General features: G+C 41.9%; 1 protein-coding gene across 1 annotated transcript in view; it reads right to left on the bottom strand.

The window, feature by feature from the left end:
- atp6v1b2a (ATPase H+ transporting V1 subunit B2a) overlaps positions 1–25544 on the bottom strand; it is a 44224-nt gene that overhangs the window by 2073 nt on the left and 16607 nt on the right. Inside the window, exons 2-13 of the mRNA XM_021609923.3 lie at positions 22438–22493; positions 21842–21940; positions 21668–21761; positions 21023–21100; positions 19607–19746; positions 16820–16921; positions 9881–9978; positions 9521–9644; positions 1693–1843; positions 1112–1194; positions 835–939; positions 538–667 (exon numbers count right to left, since the gene is read on the bottom strand). Coding sequence (XP_021465598.2) covers positions 538–667; positions 835–939; positions 1112–1194; positions 1693–1843; positions 9521–9644; positions 9881–9978; positions 16820–16921; positions 19607–19746; positions 21023–21100; positions 21668–21761; positions 21842–21940; positions 22438–22493 — 1260 coding nt within the window. The remainder of the gene's footprint in view (positions 1–537; positions 668–834; positions 940–1111; positions 1195–1692; positions 1844–9520; positions 9645–9880; positions 9979–16819; positions 16922–19606; positions 19747–21022; positions 21101–21667; positions 21762–21841; positions 21941–22437; positions 22494–25544) is intronic.

Consider the following 25544-nt stretch of genomic DNA (forward strand, 5'->3'; position numbering starts at 1 on the left):
CACACTTGAATGACAGCGCTATGCAGGGTGGATTTCTGGTAATAAGGTATAATAAGGTCAGAGAACTAGGGCAACACAAAATGGGTCACGATTTCAAGGAATGAATGGAATGAAGGTAGCATAAACATAAGATACAGGAGAAGCCAAGGTGGCAAAGGTATAATATCTCATATTTAACATAACAGTATTTAGACAAGTAAATAAAATCACCAGACAAGATCTCAGAGCATGCGAGTGTCAATGACCCGACCGAGTGCAGCCTAATGCCTCCCACTTAACGGTGTGAAAAGACTGCCAACACTCCCATTTATTCAGTTACCAAATACCTGACCCCAGGGGAATGTCACATACAGTGCGGTTGCCGTGCTCCTGTTTTCACCACATTTCATACAACCATAATTTCAGGTTGTTATTGTAAAAGAGAAGTATTTTCAATGACTTACCTGGTTCAATAAAGGTTCAAATTTTAAAATAGTTTCAATAGCATGTGGTGCTACTGTCATGGGTTGAGTCTCATCCGTTTTTTCAGTGTCTTACCCTGAGCGATGAAGTTCTTCTCAAACTTCTGCAGGAACTCCAGGTAGAGCAGATCATCGGAGGTGAGGGCCTCCTCTCCGACCACGGCCTTCATGGCCTGCACATCCTTACCAATGGCATAGCAGGCATACTGAGAGGGACAGAGGCATGGGGATGGAAAGAGAGAGAGAAGAGTGGGGGAGGTCAGAAAGTTGAAGCCGTTCTATGCAACAAACAATTCATGTGTATTGTGGTTCAATAGAAATTAGGCTTGGTTATAGAGGATATTTTGGCACTGTGCAGAGTGACAATAACTACCAGCTGGTTGGAGACATCAGCATGGTCTTTACGGGTCATTCCTTCACCGATGGCGGACTTCATCAATCGAGACAGAGAGGGCAGCACATTGATGGGTGGGTAGATCTGAAGGGAAAGCATGAAATAAGAGAAGTCAATATTCAACAAAGAAATAGTAAACAAATTATCATTGGACAATGTCAGGAGAGAGAATGACAGTATTCAATAGCTAGAGACACTACTTAATAGCGAGGTCACAAGGGGTTGTTCGGAGACGTACAAGCGAGAATGGGAATACCTGTCTGTTGTGCAGCTGTCGGTCCACATAGACCTGTCCCTCAGTGATGTACCCAGTGAGATCAGGAATGGGATGGGTGATATCTGGAAACACAGTTTACATGGAAGTCAAGAGATAATATCCAGGGTTCAAGTCACGCTAAATCAAGACGCCTTTATCAAACCTATACACGCCCACATTCAAACACATGCATAGTCCTAGATTACTTTGCCCAAAAGAAATGTCAGGAACCAGGCATACACTTTAAATGACTACAACTTACAGTTTAAGGACATTAAAATAAGTGTTTTGATCTACATCCCCAAATTTAGTGCTCTAAAATATGCTGACACAAATGTTCTGATGTTAAAAAGGGGGGACTCCCATTCGAAAACAGACTGGAGGCCCATCACAGAAGTAGCTATAGTAACAGCAAGCATAAAAAAATACAACTTTTTTGTGCTCGTCAAACCCAGACAAAACCAGGAGATTCAATGGAATTGCTCATGTAAAAATGTAATAAAAATGTATATTTAAATAAAATATATTTTTTAAATTATCTAGGTTGTTTTTCCCCGGAGATAAGCCGGCATATGTCTTACCATCGTTGGGCATGGTGAGGATGGGTATCTGAGTGATGGAGCCGTTCCTGCCCTCCACTCTGCCGGCACGCTCGTAGATGGTAGCCAGATCCGTGTACATGTAACCGGGAAAACCACGACGGCCAGGGACTTCCTCTCTGGCAGCTGACACCTGGGGAGACATGGCACATACAAGTGAGCCATAAGTGGAACCAGGGTATAAGAGATGGGACCCAGAACACAAACTACCCCACTTCTGAACATTTAATTCTAACAGCATATGATTGAATCAATGAGCATGAACTCATTCATTAATTTATAGTAAGGCTTCCCTAACTCAGTCCTCGGAACCCCAAGGGGTGCACGTTCTGGTTTTTGACCTAGCACTATAGAGCTGATTCAAAAACAGTCAACTAATCATCAAGCTTTGATCATTTGAATCAGCTGTGTAGTGTTAAGGCAAAAACCAAAACATGCACCCCTTGGAGTCCCGAGGAGAGAGACACATACAGTACCAGTCAAAAGTTTGGACACACCTACTACTCATTCAAGTTTTTTTTTTACATTATACAATAATAGCGAAGACATCAAAACAATGAAATAACATAGGGAATCACGTAGTATGCAAAAAGGTGTTGTAAAAATCAAATTATATTTTACATTTGAGATTCTTCACAGTCGCCACCCTTTGCCTTAATGACAGCTTTGCAGACTCTTGGCATTCTAAACTCAGCAAAAAAAGAAATCCCTTTTTCAGGACCCTGTCTTTCAAATATAATTCGTAAAAATCCAAATAAATTCACAGATCTTCATTGTAAAGCTGTGTGAAGCTAAGTGTCAGTATAGAGACAAAGTAGAGTCGCAATTCAACGGCTCAGACAGGAGAGGTATGTGGCAGGGTCTACAGTCAATCACGGATGACAAAAGAAAAATCAGCCTTGTCGCAGACCACGACGTCTTGCTTCCAGACAAACTAAACAACTTCTTTGCTCGCCCGAGGACAATACAGTGCCACTGACAAAGCCCACTGACAAAGCCCGCTACCAAAACCTGCGGGCTCTCCTTCACTGCAGCCAACATGAGTAAACCATTTAAACGTGTTAACCCTCGCAAAGCTGCAGGCCCAGACGGCATCCCCAGCTGCGTCCTCAGAGCATGCGCAGACCAGCTGGCTGGTGTGTTTACGGACATAATCAATCCTTATCCCAGTCTGCTATTCCCACATGCTTCAAGAGGGTCACCATTGTTCCTGTTCCCAAGAAAGCTAAGGTAACTGAGCTAAATGACTACCACCCTGTAGCACTCACTTCTGTCATCATGAAGTGCTTTGAGAGACTAGTCAAGGACCATATCACCTCCACCCTACCTGACACCCTAGACCCACTCCAATTTGCTTACCGCCCCAATAGGTCCACAGACGACACAATCGCAATCACACTGCCCTAACCCATCTGGACAAGAGGAATACCTATGTAAGAATGCTGTTCATCGACTACAGCTCAGCATTTAACACCATAGTACCATCCAAACTCGTCATTAAGCTTGAGATCCTGGGTCTCGACCCCGCCCTGTGCAACTGGGTCCTGGACTTCCTGATGGGTCGCCCCCAGGTGGCGAGGGTAGGTAACACTGGGGCCCACAAGGGTGCATTCTCAGACCTCTCCTGTAGTCCCTGTTCACCCATGACTGTGGCCATGCACGCCTCCAACTCAATTATCAAGTTCGCAGACGACACTACAGTGGTAGGCTTGATTACCAACAACGAGACGGCCTACAGGGAGGAGGTGAGGGCCCTCGGAGCGTGGTGTCAGGAAAATAACCTCACACTCAATGTCAACAAAACAAAGGAGATGATTGTGGACTTCAGGAAACAGCAGAGGGAGCAGCCCCCTATCCACATCGACGAGACAGTAGTGGAGAGGGTGGAAAGTTAAGTTCCTTGGCGTACACATCATGGACAAATGGTCCACCCACACAGACAGCGTGTTGAAGAAGGCGCAGCAGCGCCTCTTCAACCTCAGGAGGCTGAAGAAATTCAGCTCGTCACCAAAAACACTCAAACTTTTAGATGCACAATCAAGAGCATCCTGTCGGGCTGTATCACCGCCTGGTACAACAACTGCTCCGCCCACAACCGTAAGGCTCTCCAGAGCCTATTAGAGGGTAGTGAGGTCTGCACAACGCATCACCGGGGACACTGCCTGTTCACCCCGCTATCACCCAGAAGGCGAAGTCAGTACAGGTGCATCAAAGCGGGGACCGAGACTGAAAAACAGCTTCTATCTCAAGGCCATCAAAATGTTAAACAGCCATCACTAACATTGAGTGGCTGCTACCAACATACTGACTCAACTCTAGCCACTTTAATAATGGAAAAATTGATGTAATAAATGTATCTCTAGCCACTTTAAACAATGCCACATTATATAATGTTTACATACGCTACATTACTCATCTCATATGTATATACTGTACTCATACCATCTACTGCATCTTGCCTATGCCGTTTGGCCATCACTCATTCATATATTTTTATGCACATATATTGTTATTAATTCCTTTACACTTGTGTGTATAAGGTAATTGTGAAATTGTTAGGTTAGATTACTTGTTTGATATTACTGCATGGTCGGAACTAGAAGCACAAGCATTTCGCTACATTAACATCTGCTAACCATGTGTATATGTGACAAATAAAATTGGATTTGATTTAATTTAAAGGGTTTAAACACTGTTTCCCATTCTTGTTCAATGAACCATAAACAATTAATGAACATGCACCCGTGGAACAGTCGTTAAGACACTAACAGCTTACAAGGTAGGCAATTAAGGTCACAGTTAAGAAAACTTAGGACACTAAAGAGGCCTTTTTACTGACTCTGAAAAACACCAAAAGAAAGATGCCCAGGGTCACTGCTTATCTGCGTGAATGTGCCTTAGGCATGCTGCAAGGAGGCATGAGGACTGCAGATGTGACCAGGGCAATAAATTGCAGTATCCGTACTGTGAAACGCGTAAGACAGCGCTACAGGGAGACAGGACGGACAGCTGATCGTCCTCGCAGTGGCAGACCACGTGTAACACCAGCACAGGATTGGTACATCTGAACATCACACCTGCAGGATGGCAACAACTACCCGAGTTACACCAGGAACACACAATCCCTCCATCAGTGCTCAGACTGTCTGCAATAGGCTGAGAGAAACTGGATTGAGGGCTTGTAGGCCTGTTGTAAGACAGGTCCTCACTAGACATCACCGGCAACAACGTCGCCTATGGGCGCAAACCCACCGTCGCTAGACCAGACAGGACTGGCAAAAAGTTGCGGTTTTGTCTCACCAGGGGTGACACCATTCTGTATACTTCTGGCCTTTCTTTGGACACTGTTAACAAACCTCTAAAACAAGCTTCAATGCCATATAACACTACTTCCGTGGCCTCCAACTGCTCTTCAAAAACGCTAGTAAAACTAAATGCATGCTCTTCAACCGATTGCTGCCCGCACCCGCCCCCCTCCTAGCATCACTACTCTGGACGGTTCTGACTTAGAATATGTGGACAACTACAAATACCTAGGTGTCTGGCTAGACTGTAAACTCTTCTTCCAAACTCATATTAAGCATCTCCAATCCAAAATTAAATCTAGAATCGGCTTTCTATTTCACAACAAAGCCTCCTTCACTCATGCTGCCAAACATACCCTCGTAATACTGACTATCCTGCCGATCCTTGACTTTGGCGATGTCATTTACAAAATAGCCTCCAACACTCAACTCAGCCAATTTGATGCAGTCTATCACAGTGCCATCTGTTTTGTCACCATATACTACTCACCATTGCGACCTGTATGCTCTCGTTGGCTGGTCCTCGCTACATATTCGTCACCAAACCCATTGGCTCCAGGTCATCTATAAGTCTTTGCTAGGTAAAGCCCCCTTATCTCAGCTCACTGGTCACCATAGCAGCACCCACCCATAGCACGCGCTCCAGCAGGTATATTTCACTGGTCACCCCCAAAGCCTATTCCTCGTTTGGCTGCCTTTCCTTCCAGTTCTCTGCTGCCAATGACTGGAACGAATTGCAAAAATCACTGAAGTTGGAGACTTATATCTCCCTCACTAACTTCAAGCATCTGCTGTCAGAGCAGCTTACTGATCGCTGTAGCTGTACATAGCCCATCTGTAAATAGCCCATCCAACCAACTACCTACCTTATCCACATGTTTTTTTCTGCTCTTTTGCACACCAGTATTTCTACTTGCACATCATCTGTACATCGATCACTCCAGCGTTAACTGCTAAATTGTAATTACGTCGCCACTATGGCCTATTTATTGACTTACCTCTTTACTTCATTTGCACACACTACATACAGATTTTCTATTGTGTTATTGACTGTACATTTGTTTATCCCATGTGTAACTCCATTCACTCCATCCGTTGTTTTTGTCGCACTGCTTTGCTTTATCTTGGTCAGGTCGCAGTTGTTAATGAGAACTTGTTCTCAACTGGCCTACCTGGTTAAATAAAGGTGAAATAGAAAATACACAAATGGTCAGATTCACGTTTATCGTCGAAGGAATGAGCGTTACACCGAGACCTGTACACTGGAGCGGGACCGATTTGGAGGTGGAGGGGCCGTCATGGTCTGGGGCGGTGTGTCACAGCATCATCGGACTGAGCTTGTTGTCATTGCAGGCAATCTCAATGCTGTGTGTTACAGGGAACACATCCTCCTCCCTCATGTCGTACCCTTCCTGCAGGCTCATCCTGACATTACCCTCCAGCATGACGATGCCACCAGCCATACTGCTCGTTCTGTGCATGATTTGTCAGTGTTCTGCTATGGCCAGCGAAGAGCCCGGATCTCAATCCCATTGAGCACGTCTGGGACCTGTTGGATCGGAGGGTGAGGGCTAGGGCCACTCCCCCCAGAAATGTCCGGGAACTTGCAGGTGCCTTGGTGGAAGAGTAGGGTAACATCTCACAGCAGGAACTGGCAAATCTGTTGCAGTCCATGAGGAGATGCACTGCAGTACTTAATGCAGCTGGTGGCCACACCAGATACCGACTTACTTTTGATTTTGACCCCTCCTTTATTCAGGGACACATTATTCCATTTCTGTTAGTCACATGTCTGTGGAACTTGTTCAGTTTGTGTCGCAGTTGTTGAATCGTGTTATGTTCATACAAATATTTACACATAATAGGTTAACTGAAAATAAAAAAAGCAGAGGTTTCTTTTTTAGCTGAATTTACACACACACTCCCTCTAAAGAAGGACAAAATAATAGGAATTGGATTTGACTAGTAACACTGTACTATATTCTCATTTAAAATCACCTGTTGTGAAGTGTTATTCAAATCACCAAAAGGAGGTCAAGAATTTACATTTTCTTAGCAGACATAGTATAAAATAAATGACTCGGAACCCAGGCCAAAGCACTGTTCAAATTGTTCAGTTAGTTGAATTCAGAGCAGACAGACACTTGCATTCAGCGGATGGAAATAGCCAACACTTGTGAACTGTGGATTAAATTCACGTTTAATCGAGGGGGTGAATGGGAAAATAAGTTAAATGTTAATGCCCCTTGTCAGTCTTTGTAAGTGGTTAAATACCCTACAAGCCAGAGTCTTAGCTGAGGCTTTACTGAAACAGCACGTGTGCCCAAGGTTACAGGCAGACAAGGGAAGGGAGCTATGTTTTCAGATGAACATAAAACATTTCAAACTCTCGTTAGGCTGGAATATTGAAACATCAAAATATGTTCTGCTACATAAGGAATATTTCAGGCATAAAAGAGATGAGAAGGTCTGTCTCACCACAGAAAGCTTCACACTAAGCTTCTAAGAATTAAGTTGAGGCATTTCCAGAAGGCCACATTATCCTGCCTTTCACCGAGAACACAAGGGGACATTAGAGAAATCATCAATTGTCCAACACCTCCTGAGATGTTTAGGAGCCAAGGTTTGGTAGTCCAAACTACTTTCTCTTGAAAGTGTGTTACTATTGCTGGGGAATTCTGTGCTAGTTATCAACATATGTGCAGGGATTAAAGAAACAACAAAAAATCCCATGACTGAAACTTAAGTCTATCTCAGATCGATTGTCTGCGGCCAAGTTAACTTTCTTACATGAAAGGGGAGGTTATGATCATCACTATTTTACAGATCGAGGATAATTTTGTACATGTATTAAACAGAGTTTGACCAATTCCAGTCCCCTTGCTTAGGGGGTCCTAAACCATGCTTCAAACTCATAAAACTGCATTTGTAAAATTATGTCACGTGCAATTTTAAAAAAAGAGTAGAGAAATAAACATGGTAGCAATGTAAAACTGGTATCCAAAACTGCTTTCAAAAGTGTTTTCCCACAAATGCATTAAGAATTGTTGTGCATTGACTGCTTGTCAAAATGCATTTCCTTCAGGTAGCCTAGTGGTTAGTGTTGGGCCAATAACCGAAAGGTTGCTAGATGAAATCCCCGAGCAGACAAGGTAAAAATCTGTCATTCTGCCCCTGCTGAACAAGGCAGTTAACCCACTGTACCTAGGCCATCATTGTTGATCACTTACAAATCTCATATATATATATATATATATATATATATATATTTATTTTTTTTATTTTTTTTACTTATAGCTAGCTAGCAGGGCTGTCTGTTCATATTCAAATAATGCAGCCCAGACTTTATGGTTTTATCTGTTGGGAATAATTACAAGTACTGCATGCTGTGTCCAGAGATAGCAGAGGCTCAGGGACTGTTATTAACCACTGCCAAAATTGTGGCTTTTCGCAGGCTTTTCAGCAGCCGTGGCATCACCAAGGTGGGCTGGGCGCCTTATGTTCGGCAATGGAGGACCAGTACCTATGGAGGAACAGGTCCTATGGAGGAACTGGCCGTCGGAGAAGCAGATGTGGTGCACTAATCAAGCATTCCGGGCCTGTTAGACAGTTTTTGTTTCTCTGAATGTACCATCGAAGCCCCCTCCGCTAAAGCGTCGCTGCCTTTCCAATCCAAACTGCCTCAACTCATCCAAAGCCAAATAGAGATATTCAATCTCCATCTCTACCATCTCAATTTAAATAGTTTTTTTTTAATGTGTTTTCAGATTACAAGTTAAATCAATAATTATTAGGAATTATTATATTTAAGATGTCCTTGACTGACATACCAAGAAGTGATGCATTTTATTAGAAAAATTCTGCACGCATGAAGGCACAATCAGGAATTGGGGTGTGTGGTTCAATGAAACACATTCTATCAAAATAGTTCTATGAAGAATACTCTAGTTGACTGTAAGAATTATAATAGGAGTTATTGCTTAAGGAAGGTTATTCTTCCACTATTGAGGACCAATATAATAGAAGGCAGCACTGAAGATTTGGAAGGTGGTAGTGTGGACACTATATGGAGGACCATAATCTTTACAGAATATACCCATCTGTTAACCTGCATAGGACTATTAATAATACTGTTTGGTCATACAAATGAGGCCATGTAACATCTTTCAGGTTGAAAACCTTGATGCAGATACCTAGGTGTCATTTCCACCCCCCATGTATTTCCTTGGTGTGGAAAGCACATGTCCCACCTCTGAGATTATTCCTCACCTCATTTACTGTGTCAAGGTCAGCTTTTGTGGGATGTGGAGGTGTTCAATACTACATCCATGTATGCCGTACTGACTACACTAACTGGCACATTGAATTTGCGACCCATAATCAAAAGAAACGTTATGGCTCTCAAATGTATACAGAATTAAGGTGCAAGTCTGACACTAAAAAGTTATGAGTTTTTTTTTTCAAGAGTAAACAGCAGACTTCCTTGAGTTAGTTTGGTTGCCCACCTCTCTCAGAGCTTCGGCGTAGGAGCTCATGTCAGTCAGGATGACCAGGACATGCTTCTCACACTGGTAGGCCAGGTACTCAGCTGAGGTCAGAGCCAGGCGAGGGGTGATGATGCGCTCAATACTGAGAAAGGAAAGACAAAGGAAGGAATTAAAAGGTTCCCACCATTTACATAAAAAAGGTAGGGAAAGACAAAAGACTAATAATACTCTGTTGAAAAGGTGAAAATGACTGGCTTGCCTTTATACAGCAATATTTTAGACACCTTATTGCCTTGAATTCCTGATTCCTTAGATGTACCATGAAAGCATTACTTATAGGAGGGAGCTAGAGCACAGAGCTTATGCACATAAACTCACGTGGGGTCGTTGGCTAGGTTCAAGAACAGGCAAACATTGTCCATGGATCCATTCTCCTCAAAGTCCGACTTGAAGAAGCGAGCAGTTTCCATGTTCACCTGAAAAGATAGGTTAGGGGAAAAAAGGTAGGTTCGTGATTACATACCAAGTTGATAGTAGAAGGCCTTGAACATTCTTCAACAAAGCAGGAATATACTGTATAAGAGTCGCCCACGGACAAGAAAAAACACACACGCCTATCAGAAAAATGAGTGTCAGTCTGCAATTATCACAGAAATGAAGGCAAATTCTTCCTAAACAGTATACAAAGAGCAATGTAGCAGCTTACTGGATCAGTTGCTTTCTACTCAGGGTCATTTTACATGTTCTGATCGTATGTGAAAACATGGTTAAGTGTTAAGGCACTTTCTCACCGACTCACCGATTTTTCCCCCTTCCCGAATAATAACATTGAGGATACATTTTTTTATAGACCAAAGTATGAGCTATGTAAATGTAAAGGAACACCCGCCTAATTAAAACCTTATTTCATAAAATGCACCTAACTGGATTTCTGGCAACTCCAGACACCACTTGAGTAAATCTGATTAAAAAGATGTCAGGCTATTCCATTAAAACAACTAGAGCCTACTCGCGCTTTGTAACCAAAATTAAAATGTTAAATTTGGCTTCAGAGTAGATGACATCACCCCAGTATTCCTACCATCGGGGCAAGACGGGAAATGCAACATTCAAGCAGCCGGTCGCAGCCGATTCTGACCGTTTTGTTTATAGCTGCAGATATGCGCCCATTCTCGGTGGTTGAGAATAATTACCTTGTGAAAGTGCTCGAGCCACGTTACGAACCTCACCCTCTCGCATCCATTTCAGTAAACAAGTAGTACCCGCTCTATTTAAGCAAGCTAAAGCTGAAGTTGTCAATTAATTGGCCAATGCATCCCGTGTTGTGATTTGCCATTCCACTGCCAAAGAATAGCAGAGCACCCTTTAATGGTTCAAACAGCCGACCGCTCAGTCTTACCAGTGCTTAGCAAACTTTAAGGGAAAAAAATGATGTTTGACCAAATACAATGTTATTTTACAGAAAACAAAATTGGCAATGGACTTTCAGCATGCTTACAGGGTAGGGCACTCAACATGCTCGGCACCGACACAAATGACCGATGATTGGCTGAAATAAATTGATAATACGATTGTGGGAGCTGTTTTGTTAGACTTCAGTGCAGCTTTTGACATCATTGATGAAAAAATGTAGGTGTTATGGATTTACATCCTCTGCCTTATGGATTGAGTGCAACTTATCTAACAGAACACAGAGGGTTTTCTATAATGGAAGTCTCCAATGCCAATTCGGTTGAGTGTGGTGTACCGGAGTTCTTGAGCTAATTACCGTTTTCTGTTTTTACTAATGACCTTCAATAAAAGCCTGTGTCGATGTAAGCTGACGACTCAACAGTATACATGTCGGCTTCGACAGTAAAATAACTTTCACCTTTAACATAGCGCTCCAGTCAGTTTTAGAATGGGTGACTAGCAATAGGCTGGTGCTAAATATATCAAAGCATCATTTTGGGACAAATCACTTGCTCAACGCTAAACCTCATCTTGATCTATTATTGAATAATGTGGCGATTGAGCAAGTTCAGACAACTAAGCTGCTGGGTGTAATCCTAGATATTAAGCTGTCATTGTCAAAACATATAGACTCAATGGTTGCTAAAAGGGGAAGAGGTCTGTCCGTGATAAGGCGTTGCTCTGCTTTCTTGACATCTCAAGCAACCAGGCAGGTCCTACAGGCCCTAGTTTTGACCCACCTGGACCAGGTGGGTGATCACGTGCGGGGAAAAAAAGACCTAGGAAAATTGGAGTTGGTCCAGAACAGAGCAGCACGTACTGCACACGGAGGGAGAATGTCAATTTCTTCGGGCTCAAAGTTGAGGAGAGGCTGACTACATCACTATTGGCCTTTGTGCGAGGTGTTGAAGGTACTGAACTGTCTGTTCAAGTTCGGACACTCATCGGTATCACACAAAACATGCAACCAGAGGTCTCTCACAGTCCCAGGTACAGAACAGAGGCTGGGAAATGCACAGTATTAAAATAGAGCCATGACTACATGGTACTCTGCCACCCCAGGTAACTCAAGTGAAAAAAAAATTAAAAAAATAAGATAAATGTAGGATTTTGATCCAACAAGGCACCACACCTGACCAACTGAGCTAATTGATCAGTTCAGTGATTGGCTCCATTCAACATCTGGTCTTCCAGGTCGGTTAAATCAAAAACATGAAGTGCCTGCGGCCCTCCAGGACCAGGGTTGCCTACCCCTGATGTATTGTATTGTTGTGTTCTGTATATTATGTCATCTATTTATTATATGTTTTGTTTTCTGTTACGACCCAAGGAAGAGTAGCCGCTGTGTTGGCAGCAGCTAATTGGGGATCCTAATAAAAGGCTAAAATACTACAGATGGATGGACCTCCAGGGCTACTTAACAGTGAAGTACCGTGCTACAGACATGCCCTCTTTATGAGAGTCATACAAGCGTGCATACATCTCTCTTTGTAAGAAAACATTATAGCATAGGCCTATACCAGAGGTTGCCTAACTTTTGGCCCGTAACCCCATTTTGACAGTACTTTCGACAGTATTTCAATCTCAAAGAAGTTGAGGTGACAAATGCATCAAAGGTAATATTTTGGTATGATCTTCTGTGTAGAAAATAACAATTGACAGTGTGCTTTCATCCCCAGTCTGATTATGTGCCTGATCTTGTCCACTCTGTTCTAATGAGTCCTGTGCAGCTTGTGGGCATTGTAGAGACACAGTGTTCCTGACATTAATCTTTCAGGGATATTTTGTAGCTTAAAAACGGTTCAAAAGATAAAGCGTTTTCTTCCTACAAATGTGGCTCTGTTTATTACTGACGTCACCCCGGTTCTATGAATCAAGCACAATTTCTCGCCAGAGTTTCTGGCACAGAGCCGACATTGAACTGAATAATACAAACTAATATTTAGTAAACAAAAACCTATTTCACCTTATAAAGTTCCCCTAAAAGTAATTTTAAGATCAAATTATTAAACAAAATACATTTCAACTTAAAAAAAAAATTGTTTCCCTGTCAGACAAGGATTGTCCCAACCTTCAAGAATCCCGAAATATGAGCACATCTTGTTTGATGCCTTTCACACGAAATATCGTCCTGCTGCAACCCGTCAATTATTTAGTCGGAACTAGCGTTGACCGATATTTGGGGAGACCTCTTCTACCAGCTCCTACTCCAAATATTGCGAAATTCGATAGAATCGTTTTGCGGCATTAATTACTGAATAATTCCAGACTGTGCCATTTATGTGCTTATTTATGCTATTAGTCTCATTCTCATTAATGGTAAAATAATAAGGCTAAGTAAATTAATTTAGACTTCATTTTCAACATATTGATACAGCCTTGACTGATAAAACTGCATAGTTTAGATTTAAAGTTCAAATAGAGTCTTCAAATATTCAAATAAAGTCTTGCATAATCACGATATATCATAAATGCCAAATATTCAAGTGAATCATATCGGCCCAACCCTACTCGGAACAGGTTTGATTGCTGAGTTCTCACAAATGCGAAAATAGACTGTTGACCAAAAGAAAGTGTTCTCTGGGATACGCGTTCTGCCACTGACAGGCTGTGCACGGCCACTGACAGATTGGTTGTGTAAATTCATAATTTCATACATTTCTCTTTCTTTGTACGTTTGCAATGCATCAGCGCAACAATTCCATCAATCTAGCACCACCAGCCAATGCGATCACACCAGAGTCATACACTCTCGCCATTCAAACTTTGCTGCCAGCTCATTGCCAACTACTGCTGCGGTCATTCTCAGTGGCAATATGTTGTTCAAAGTGGCTAGAGAGGACGCTGTAATGAGAGAGCAATAATATTGTAGCACTACAGTATACTGGCTAAGCTACTGAAAATATTATAACATGATTAAATCATGAAAGGAGGTTGGCTACGTTTGCTTCAGTTCCATCACATTGAAATAGAGAGGAATCGCAAAAATGTCACCCGGTTGTTACTACTCGCACAGGTTGATCCTCATGACACTTGACTACATTTTTGTTATGCTCATTTCAGTAATAGATTTGTTGCCTTTTGAGAAATGTAACTTGATCATTTGATTTAATTTCACAAAAATGTTACCTTCATTCACAAAGAGCATGTTTTACATCAAACACATTTTCACATCTTAAGAGCTTAAATAAATAAAACGACTAGAGTAGGTGCCTATTAAAAAGTGTTGGGTGCAGGGAGCGACAGTTGTTAAAACATTTTTAGCCTGTCCATTTCAGCGTGACGCGTTATGCTCAACCTTGTTTCACCACAAAACAGCAAAAAATGTCCAAAAACAATAGAATCAGTTCACCTGCTTTTACACCATCTAATGTACTGTATGCGAACAATTTCTACTTACATTGTAAAAAAAAGGGATGCAAAACGCACTTTGTGGAGCGACCATATAGTTGTTCCTTCTATCTGATTAAAGAGATAGCGTCCAGATAAACTAGGCCTTTAGGACATTTTAACTAGTGTTATTTGACATGTAAAATAACGGAGACGACAACAACCTGAACGGCCTTCCATACAAACGCTTTTGCTGCGGTCATTCTCTAAAACTATCGAAAGCTAAAACACTTGGTCAAAAAAATAACAAAAATATGGAAGGCTATCCAGGTCATAGACTTCTCATTATTTTCAAATTTTGAGAAATAATGAGAAGTCTATGACCTGAATAGCCTTCCATACTTTTGTTATTTTTTTGTCCAAGTGTTTTAGCCTTCGATAGTTTTACTGAACAAAAATATGAAATGCAACAATTTAAGATTTTACTGAGTTACAGTTCATATAAGGAATTCAGTCATTTCAAATAAATTCGGCCCTAATATATGGATTTCACTTGACTGGGAATACAGATACGCATCAGTTTATCAGAAATACCTTTTAAACATTTTTTTTTTTTTTAAGTAGGGGTGTGTGCATCAGAAAACCAGTCAGTATCTGGTGACCACCATTTGCCTCATGCAGTACGACATCTCCTTCACATAGCGTTGATCAGGTTGCTGATTGTGGCCTGTGAATGTTGTCCCACTCCTGTTCAATAGCTGTGCGAAGTTACTGGATATTGGCGGGAACTGGAACACGCTGTCGATCCAAAGAATCCCAAACATGCTCAATGACATGTCTGGTGAGTATGCAGGCCATGGAAGAACTGGGATATTTTCAGCTTCCAGAAATTGTGTACAGATCCTTGCAACATGGGACTGTGCATTATCAGGCTGAAACGTAATGGCGACGGATAAATGGCACGATAATGGGCCTCAGGATCTCGTTACGGTATATGTGCATTCGAATTACCATCGATAAAATGCAGTTGTGTTCATTTTCCATAGCTTATGTCTGCCCATACCATAACCCCACCGCCACCATAGGGCACTCCATTCAATGTTGAAATCAGGAAACAGCTCACCGACACGAAGCCATACACATGGTCTGCGGTTGTGAGGCAGTTTATAGGTACGGACAAATCGGCGGCAGCTTATGGTAGAGAAATGAACGTTCAATTCTCTGGCAACAGCTCTGGTGGACATTCCTGCAGTCAGCATGCCAATTGCATGCTCCCTCAAAACTTGAGACATTGTGGCATTGTGTTGTGTCACAAAACTGCACATTTTAGTGGCCTTTTATTGTCCCCAGCACAAGGTGCACCAGTGTAATGATCATGCTGTTTAATCAGCTTCTTGATAATCCATCCACCTAACATCTGTGACATATCTTGTCAACTTATTTGTGCACAAAATCTGAGAGAAATAAGATTTTAGTGCACATGGATCTTATAGTCTTATCTTTTATTTCAGCTTATGAAACCAACACTTTACATGTTGCGTTTATATTTTTGTTCAGTGTATATTACGAGTTTCCAAACTGTCGTCGATGTTGACCTATTGTGCGAATATTTCAAAAAAGTGTGGGGGAAAACGCATCGGACTTGGTGTGAATGGCTTTGTGCATCAAAATTGAAAATCTATTTTTTCCAGAATTCGTATGGGGGGGGGGAAAAATGCAATAGTTTGAGAGACAGGGACTTTAAATATTCAAGGGCAGCAGGTAGCCTAGTGGTTAGAGTATTGGGCCAGTAACTGAAAGGTTGCTGAATCAAAACCCCGAACTGACAAAGTAAAAATCTGTCGTTCTGCCCCTAAACAAGGCAGTTAACCCACTGTCGCCCAGTAGGCCGTCATTGTAAATAAGAATTTGTTCCTAACTGACTTGCCTAGTTAAATAAAGGTTAAATAAATAAATAAATCTGTTGTTAAAGAGGCTTAATACACTGTTCTTTACACTGTGTCCTTTTCCTAAATTGGAATCTTCTTCTCAAAGAGTACATACGATTTAAAATGTCTTAATCCCTTTTCATACCCATCTGCCAGTACGCATTGCATTTCCACTACCCTTTCAGAGAGTTAGTGCTTATGTTACAAAGCCCTCAATAGTGTGTGAATTAGCCATCAGCAGGGAGAGGATAAGGGGGGCCAGAGGAGCAGAGGTGGGGGTCACTAACATCTCTGCCACAGGTCACAGAAGACTCCCCACACAGTGTTAAATAGTCAAGCGCAGAGCAGCTGAACTGGAGAGAATTTGATACTGGCTAGCTAAATGTGTTCAAGACTGCTTAATAATAACCGGCATGGCCAGAATCTGCTCAGAGGAGCAGAAGTAACAGGGGACTCAAACGCTAAGTCACCTGGTGAATGAGAGCGAGAAGAGGAGAGGGGGATTGTCACGGTGGGGTTAAGAGGAGGGATTAGCCTAACACTAGAGGAAAAAAACAGATCAGATAAAGAGAGAAATATTTTGTCCATCTAGTGCCGCTCAACTCACCCCCATGGCAGCAAAGACAATGGCAAAGTTATCATCGCTGTAGTCCATCACATCCTTGGATTTCTTCACCAGGCCAGCCTGACGACAAATCTGGGCAGCAATCTGAGAACCAAAACACAGGATTAAAAATGATGACGTCTTGAAACATTCACGTTGATAAAACAGCCAGTCTATTAAAAATGACTGGACATCAGAGAGCACCCCGTTCAGCTTGCTATGTGTTTGTGTGTGTGCACATGAGTATGCATGTTTGTGGGGTGTTTGGGTGGGCATAGATGAAGAACAACTCTGTGATTAGGAATCGAGAGGGGAGGAATTTCACGCTTAATGTAATGGTTGCCACCTGTTGATCCGGGCTGACCTCTCATTGCACCCTGAGCTGAGACACCTGGCCCATAGAGAACCACGGCAAAAATGACCTCATGACATCTGTTTAATGAAACGAGAAGCGCTTTATAGCATTCCAGTGACGCGAGAAGTCGACCAGCATCATTAGTCAGACAAGGCGTACCCTGTTCACTGTTTTTAGTACAGTGGGACACTACAGTGGGCTCTCTATCCAACTGCCCTCTTTTGATCATGCACTTCCCGATTGGAGGATAATTATTTTATTCCCATTCAAAACATTTGATAATCAAGGGAACAGATTAAAAAAAAAAAAAAAAAAAGACCAAAAATGTACACACACCACCCAAAATCGGTGTCATCCTGTTGCTTCAGTGGGATTCTATGCATTTGACTGAGGCTCCCCCTCCGCCAGAATCTGATCGCGCATGTTTCAGTTTGGCAGTCCGCCCTGACCAACAACATAGCTTTCTGTGAACACAGAAAAAACTCAAGTGTTGGGCCTCCATTGTCTGGCCTGAAGGTCATAATGAGGCTGTTTGCAGACTGTGATGGCTGGTGAGAGGACAGCCACCTCAAGCGTTAAGGGCCTCATGGCTGGGCTACCGATCCTACATTAATCAGTGCCCTTCACACGATCGCCTAATCCCCTCTCGCCATCATTGTCTTATTGGTTTAATTCGTTTCCCAGTTCAACCAGGGGGCATCAGCTCTCTCTCGAATGCCTTAGAAAATAGCCTCCCTTCAGTCATGGAAAACCATGGCCACTGTCTGATATGACAATATGAACTATCGAAACTATTAATCTCATTTCCAAATCAAATCAAATGTGCAATAGTTTGATGGTCTGAACTTTTTGGGTAAGTCCTTTAACACGGATATTTCTCATCTTGTCCCTGAGATTTAGTGGAGAGGTTAGTAGAGAATGATCAAACTAACACCAAACGAGGCTTGTAATAAGAACATGTTGGAATGGAGAAAGATTTGGACTTCCTTGACACTGCCCAGCACCTTGCCCCTATGTCATGCCATAAGTCACAAGATTGAGTTAGATGAAAAAAAATGAGCAATGAGCAACAGATCTTTTTCATTCCTCTCTTTTCAGGTTCAGTCAAAGGTAAAACCCTGATGAAGGCTAAAATACATTAGTTTTAACAATAAATAAGCATTTATCAATTTCCACTGTCCTCTATGAGTTGCTAAATGTCCTATTAATTTGAGTTCACTCAAAGTAGGCTAACTTTCACTTTACCACAATAAGATAACTATTCCAGTAAATCAGATAAGCAAATCGTTTCAACTCTCATTTGTCCATATCCTAATTAAATACTTCAAGGCACCAGAAGAACTCGGGGGGGGGGGGGGGGGGGGGGTATTTTTAGACAGATTAGGAAGTCCAGATGGCTGCCATGTGCCGATAACTAACACACTGACACAGAGGCATGGCTCTGAGTCACGCTTTCATGACACGATAACATCAACTTAAAACTAAATCTGACATATTCAAAAGATTTTTAAGTAGTGCCTTAGAATATGGTACGCCACCTTATGCCACCTTCGGGTTTCTCTTTAGTAGGTTTAATGTGTTCATACCATTGCCTAAATAAGCTGTTAATAATATAAGCCTAAAATGAAATGGAGAACAAACATCTAGTTAACAGTGTGTCTGATACACAGACTATCAAATGTGACAGGCACATGATTGTGAGAAAACGACATGTATGCCATTAAGCAGTGCAGGGGGCAGTATGTATGAGTGGCCTCAGCAGGAATCAAACCTACACCTCTTGGCACTGCAAGCACCATGCTCTACCAGCTGAGCCACACAGGACACAAGACCTATGCTCTCAATTGACTCCAAGTAGTCCAATATGTAGGCAGTAAAATTATTAAATGTGTTTGGCATTCTGGAGTCCTGTGTGTGGAGATGGAGACAGGGTGAGGCAAGGCTCTGTGTGAAATAAGAAAATGCCCTCCACAGGCAGTAAAATGTCAAAGTGGATTTCTGAGATGTCCTCCTGACCCACTTCGCCGTTTCTGCCAGTTCCTGCACCACAGGGCCAAAACAATAAAATCTTCTCAGCCCATTAGCACTAATCATTTAAACACACGCGCACACATACATGCATGCATTCACTTGCACACTTAAGTGCGGGCACACTCCACACAGGGTGTTTGACAGAAAAAATAAAGCACAGAAGAATAGATTACCACAAACCAAAACGGATTACACTAAATTAGAATCCCCTGGCTGCGATAATGCAAATTGCTGAGGTGTCCAACAGAATAAACTGCCTCATGTTACAGATCACATTGTTCAGTTAGTGTTTGAAAGTCCTCTCCCATGCTATTGAATGAGGTTATAAAATGGCAAGCTTAAGGCACATATAGCCTATTTGTTTGTGTGGCCTAGCCTTGTCAGAGTTAGCGTCTCCATCGTACCTCGTTGTGGGGGAGGCCAGCGGCAGAAAAGATGGGGATCTTCTGACCTCGAGCAATGCTGTTCATCCCATCGATGGCAGAAATACCAGTCTGGATCATCTCCTCAGGGTAGATACGGCACTGAGGGTTGATGGGTTGGCCTGGAACAGGGGAGAGGTCACAAGCAGAGTTTCAGAAACACAAACCAGAGGGTAAGCCACTTCCATCCCAGGTATTGGCCAGGTAGAAGTAATATACAGTGCCCTCCATTAATATTGGCACCCTTGATAATTATGAGCGAAACGGGCTTTGAAAAATGCCTTTGCTGTTTATCTTCCTGGTCTTTCACTCAAAATATTCACAAAAATCGAACATTTAATTGAAGTAAAATTATTGAAATAAATACATGTAAAAAATATTTTTCTCCAAAATGTGTGCCACTATTGGCACACCCAAGAAATTCTTATGAGTAAAATCTAACTGCAGTATATTCCCATTCCTATTTTACATTTAAGTTCACCTTAGTGATTAGGAACACTTAAGTGGTAAGCCATGACTTCCTGTTTCACTGGGGTATAAATATGCGATGACACACAGGCCAAGTTCCCATAGTCATCCATCACTATCGGAAAGACCCAAGAATATGTGCTCTCCTCTTCAACTCATCCCACAGGGTTTCTATGGGGTTTAGGTCAAAGGACTGGGATGGCCATGGCAAAACCTTGATTCTGTGGTCAGTGAACCATTTTTGTGTTTTGATTTTGAGGTGTGCTTTGGCTCATTGTCCTGTTGGAAGATCCAACCACGGGTGCCAATACTAGTGGAGGGCACTGTAATAGATATAAAATGGTAGAGTTGGCCTCATAATAGTTTCAATTCAGCTATTTAAACTATGTGTAGCTGCACACAAGTAAACTAGGGTTTAGAAAATAAAATGAAAGAAGTACACTTGTGGGAGATGTGAAACCTTTTGGGGATTTCCTACATCAATACATGGTCAGAAGATGGAACAAACAGGTCAGAACGGAAGTCAGGGTCAAACACATTGTTGCCTTTAAGATGGCAGACTCATGACCCTCTTCAGGTCATCTATTCATTGGGATGCCATGCCTACACGATGGCACCCTACACGTGAAAAGGGACTCGGGATGGGATCAACAGTCAATAGAAGAGACAGAGTTTGGCCTTGTGGCAGTGCGATACAACTAAAGACTGAAATCACACTATACAAGCTAAAATATAGCTTCATCTAGGTCCACTAGCAGAGTAGAGATGGAAGCTTATCCGTTGTGAGCTCAGTATATTATGATTATCGTCAAGGTACCATGGTTCTATTTTTTTTTAATCATGTCAGGGTCAATTTAATTTCACCACAGACAATGTTATCAAGGAATATTTTTCACTTGGTGAATGAAGTGAACTATAGCTCCGTCCTACCCATGATATCCAGGTAGTCTTCAGCCAGCACAGTGGGGCCACGGTCAATGGGCTTGCCTGAGCCATTGAAAACACGTCCTGAAATAAAAAAAGCATAAGACATTCTCTATTGGTTTCATTTCATAGTACATGGATTGCCATCAACATAATTCTCTCTGCCTCTAATTCCTTAATAAATATGAGTAGTTATTTCAGGTGTCAGCCAATAGTGGAGATACTGTATCTAACATTACTCAGAATACTCTAGCAAAAAATGGTTCGCTCTACTATTCAAATACACCTGACCTTGAGTCCCAATGATGTGGTTTGATATTTACAAAAGGTCATACAAGCCTTAGATTTTCTTCAATGTTTTTGTTCCCCTAAGTCACGTGTGGGGAAGACTCAATGCAGGACTCAAATTGAGGAATTAACAGAGGTGAGGTAAAAATGGAGCAGAACAATTGTATTAAGCACACTAAGAGAGTAAAGCTTACAGGGTATGTTCTTCTTTGTGTGAAAAAGGAGGAGGAGGAAACAGTTATACAGATTGATGAAAACAAACGTAGAGCAGCCTAATTAAGTCTTAATCAGTAGTGGATTTCATGCTTTCTCCTGCCTAGCACCCACAGGATGCCACTCAGCTTGTTGGAGGGCTCATCTTACCCAGCATGTCCTCAGACACAGGTGTGCGCAGGATGTCACCGGTGAACTCACAGGCCGTCTTCTTGGCATCAATACCAGATGTCCCCTCAAACACCTGAAAACGACATTAAAACAGGAACTTTCAGTTGTTTGTGGTGGGTACGCGCGTTTGTGTGTGTGCGGGTTGGGGCTCACCTGTACGACAGCCTTGGTGCCAATCACCTCCAGCACCTGGCCACTCCTCCTGGTGCCATCAGGTAAAGTCAGATGTACAATCTCAGCATACCTGGGAAACTGCCACATAAGATGGAAAAACATCATTTAACAAACATGTTTCTTACGGTCTTTCAAAACAGGAAACATACACAGCCATAAAAGGCTATCCCTGCAGAGAATAAGAATATCAATACACAAGCCAGAACACAAATTATTATAGAGCAGTAATCTCAGAAACCCACCCCAAAAATCTGGCATAATTGCATCAGATGCTCGATTAAGTTCTGGGGGGGGTGGCGACGTTAAAGGGAAGATAAACGCAATTTGCGGAAACTCTCTGCAAGTTTCAGGCAAGTCTATGGGCCAAATGTCCCCTCCCCTTCCGAAATTCAAATGATGCGAGCATTGAGATATCGTGATTAGTCCAAATGATCAGTGACGAACAATCTGCATACCGGAACACAGTTCCTCATTATCAGTCACATGCCACAGCCTGTTGACAGACGTTACCAGGTATGTTAGGTGCGTCTGTCCACGAGAGATTAATAGAGAAGTAATGTTACTTCCTCAGTCACCTTCACATTATCCAGAATCACCAGGGGCCCATTCACTCCAGACACAGTAGAATAAGCTGAAATAGAGAAGAACAGTCCATTTGTTTTGCATCGCGAACCCCGTTTTAATCCACAGTTTTTATGCAAGTCGTACCGTATGGAGATATAACATTTTTAAAAATCACGACAGCTGTGATGGAAACAGGAAGTTTCGGTACAACTTTATATGCAGACAGATCATTTGTTTGTTTGACATGGTGGGATCTTTCTGTGTGTAAAATTTGATTATGCGAGAAATGTCAGTTGAAACTCCTTTATGCGCAAATATTGATATAATAACCATCACATCGAAGTAAACTTGAAGTCACGTTGATATGGTGTGTGGTCCACCCACTGGGGAAATCATGCAGTTTAATAGGCTACAGATGAAATCAATTATAATGAACTTCACAGCGTGAAAGTGGACAGTGATGAGCTTGATGCACCAATCAAATAAATGTCAAGGTCTTATTCTGGTGACATGGTCGATGCTTGACTGTCGTTTGAGAAATATTCTCGCTCTTATGCATAACAATCTCATGTAGACTAGCCTTCCAGCACAGCATCTGCAAGCCGATGGCCAGAGCACATGCCAGAGTAGGTACATTTGCTATTTAACGCAACAGTTTGTGACTAAACTAAATCAGGTAGAGTTGAAAATGCAGTGGAAACGCATTGAACTTTGATTGGGTACAAGAAAACTTCAGTGAAAAAGTACATTGTGTGTGCGCTGTTATCACGCACTGATTTTTAACCGCAACAAATCAGTTTGGTGGAAACACACCACTGGTGGGAAAATGTAATATTTTCTTAATTCAGATTTTGAATATTCACATGAAAATCTGTCTCTAATTGGATGGAAACCTAGCTATATAGGCAAAATGGTTTTGCTTGCAAGTAGATCAAAACCATGACCTTCAGTATAGGGGGGGAAAAACATGTCCACCAGACCCAAGAGTGGGCTTAATGTTAGACAAGAGATGCCACACCTTTGAACCAAAAATGTTAAAAGCAATAGTGACAGAGGTTAAGAAAGGGGCATGGCTTTTTTTTGCATGAAAGCCAACAATCATATGGTAACAAGTAGGCTAGTGTTTTTTAAGGATACCTATGTTAGTAATTACAAAGTGACCTTTCGTAAAGGGGTTTAAATGGCTTTCATGCATTTCATGGCCAAATGTCAAGGCCAGGCAAATGGAAAGGAAAATACATGAAATATAGGCACTTTGAACACAAGGGTAAAATTGTATTTACCTAGACCAAAGTCTACAATTTCTTAAACAATAGGACAGGCATGCAAAGGTGATTGTTATGGGAATTAGTGAATTTCGTAGAACTACAACGTAGCACAATCCATTCATTAATTCATTCTCTGTACTCACATTCACCCCAGTCTCTCCACTTTTGCAAACTTGTTAGGATTTTTGGCTCCAACCATCTTTTGTCTGTGCAATTAGCCTAATTATTAATTCCTTAAAATTACTTCCACCCATCTCCCCCCCCAAAAAAATCAGCTTTAGGTAGATCAAGGATTCAGCACCCTAAACCCCAATAAATACACATATTAGAACACTAACCGCCTCAGGGAGGGATGTGGCCCCTAAGGGCCAGGAGCTCTACACAACCACAGTGCTCAAAGCCCTCCCAACCCGACTTCCTACTACAGCATGGGTGCATGGGCCCATTTCCTGCTTCCAAAATACCAAAACGCACACCCCATCAAAATTATCACAAAACAAGGCAAACTAGGCAATCAAGCATGTTTTATCCTTTTGTGACTAGGGGGCAGTATTTTCATTTTTGGAAAAATAACGTTCCTGTAGTAAACAGGATATTTTGTCAGGACAAGATGCTAGAATACGCATATAATTGACAGCTTAGGATAGAAAACACTCTAAAGTTTCCAAAACTGTAAAAAAATATTGTCTGAGTATAACTGAACTGATATTGCAGGCGAAAGCCTGAGAAAAATCCAATCCGGAAGTGACTCATATTTTGAAAGCTCTGCGTTCCAATGCGTCCCTATTGAGCAGTGAATGGGCTATCAACCAGATTACTTTTTCTCCGTATTCCCCAAAGTGTCTACAGCATTGTGACGTAGTTTTACGCATTTATGTTGAAGAATACCCATAAGCAGCTACATTGCGCAACTGGTCACCTGATGGCTCCCAGAGTGATTCTCGCGTAAAATACAGGAGGTAGCCATTATTCCAATCGGTCCTACTGAAAAACCAATTGTCCCGGTGGATATATTATCGCATAGATATTTGAAAGACACCTTGAGGATTGATTATAAACAACGTTTGCCATGTTTCTGTCGATATTATGGAGCTAATTTGGAATATTTTTCAGCGTTTGTGACTGCAATTTCCGGGCGATTTCTCAGCCAAACGTGAAGAAGAAACGGAGCTATTTCGCATACAAAAATAATATTTTTGGAAAAAAGGAACATTGGCTATCTAACTGGGAGTCTCGTGAGTGAAAACATCCGAAGCTCATCAAAGGTAAACGATTTAATTTGATTGCTTTTCTGATTTCCCGTGACCAAGTTACCTGCTGCTAGCTGGACAAAATGCTATGCTAGTCTATCGATAAACTTACACAAATGCTTGTCTAGCTTTGGCTGTAAAGCATATTTTGAAAATCTGAGATGACAGGGTGATTAACAAAAGGCTAAGCTGTGTCTCAATATATTTCACTTGTGATTTTCATGAATAGGAATATTTTCTAGGAATATTTATGTCCGTTGCGTTATGCTAATTAGTGTCAGTCGATGATTACGCTCCCGCACCCGGGATCGGGAGTTACTAGAGGTTCAAAAACTCAAGAAAACAAACAAAATGTTTTGGTGGATCTTTAAATCTGAACTGGGACTTTAAACCCAATGAGTCTCACCGTAATGCCTGTGCATTTTGGACTTCTAACCACTTTTAAACATTGCGTGTTCATCTGCATCCGTAGATACCAACCATTAGTCAACGTGATTAACGGGGGCTGAGCTAGAGTGAAGTTTATGAGACAAGGGTGGATCCCGGCCTTTTTACTAAATTGTCTGTTGAGTCCGAATGGTTTGAGCTACAAACTATTAA

This window comes from Oncorhynchus mykiss, chromosome 1, assembly GCF_057628025.1.
Source record: "Oncorhynchus mykiss isolate SJ-2025 chromosome 1, ASM5762802v1, whole genome shotgun sequence".
Classification (NCBI taxonomy): Eukaryota; Metazoa; Chordata; class Actinopteri; order Salmoniformes; family Salmonidae; genus Oncorhynchus; species Oncorhynchus mykiss.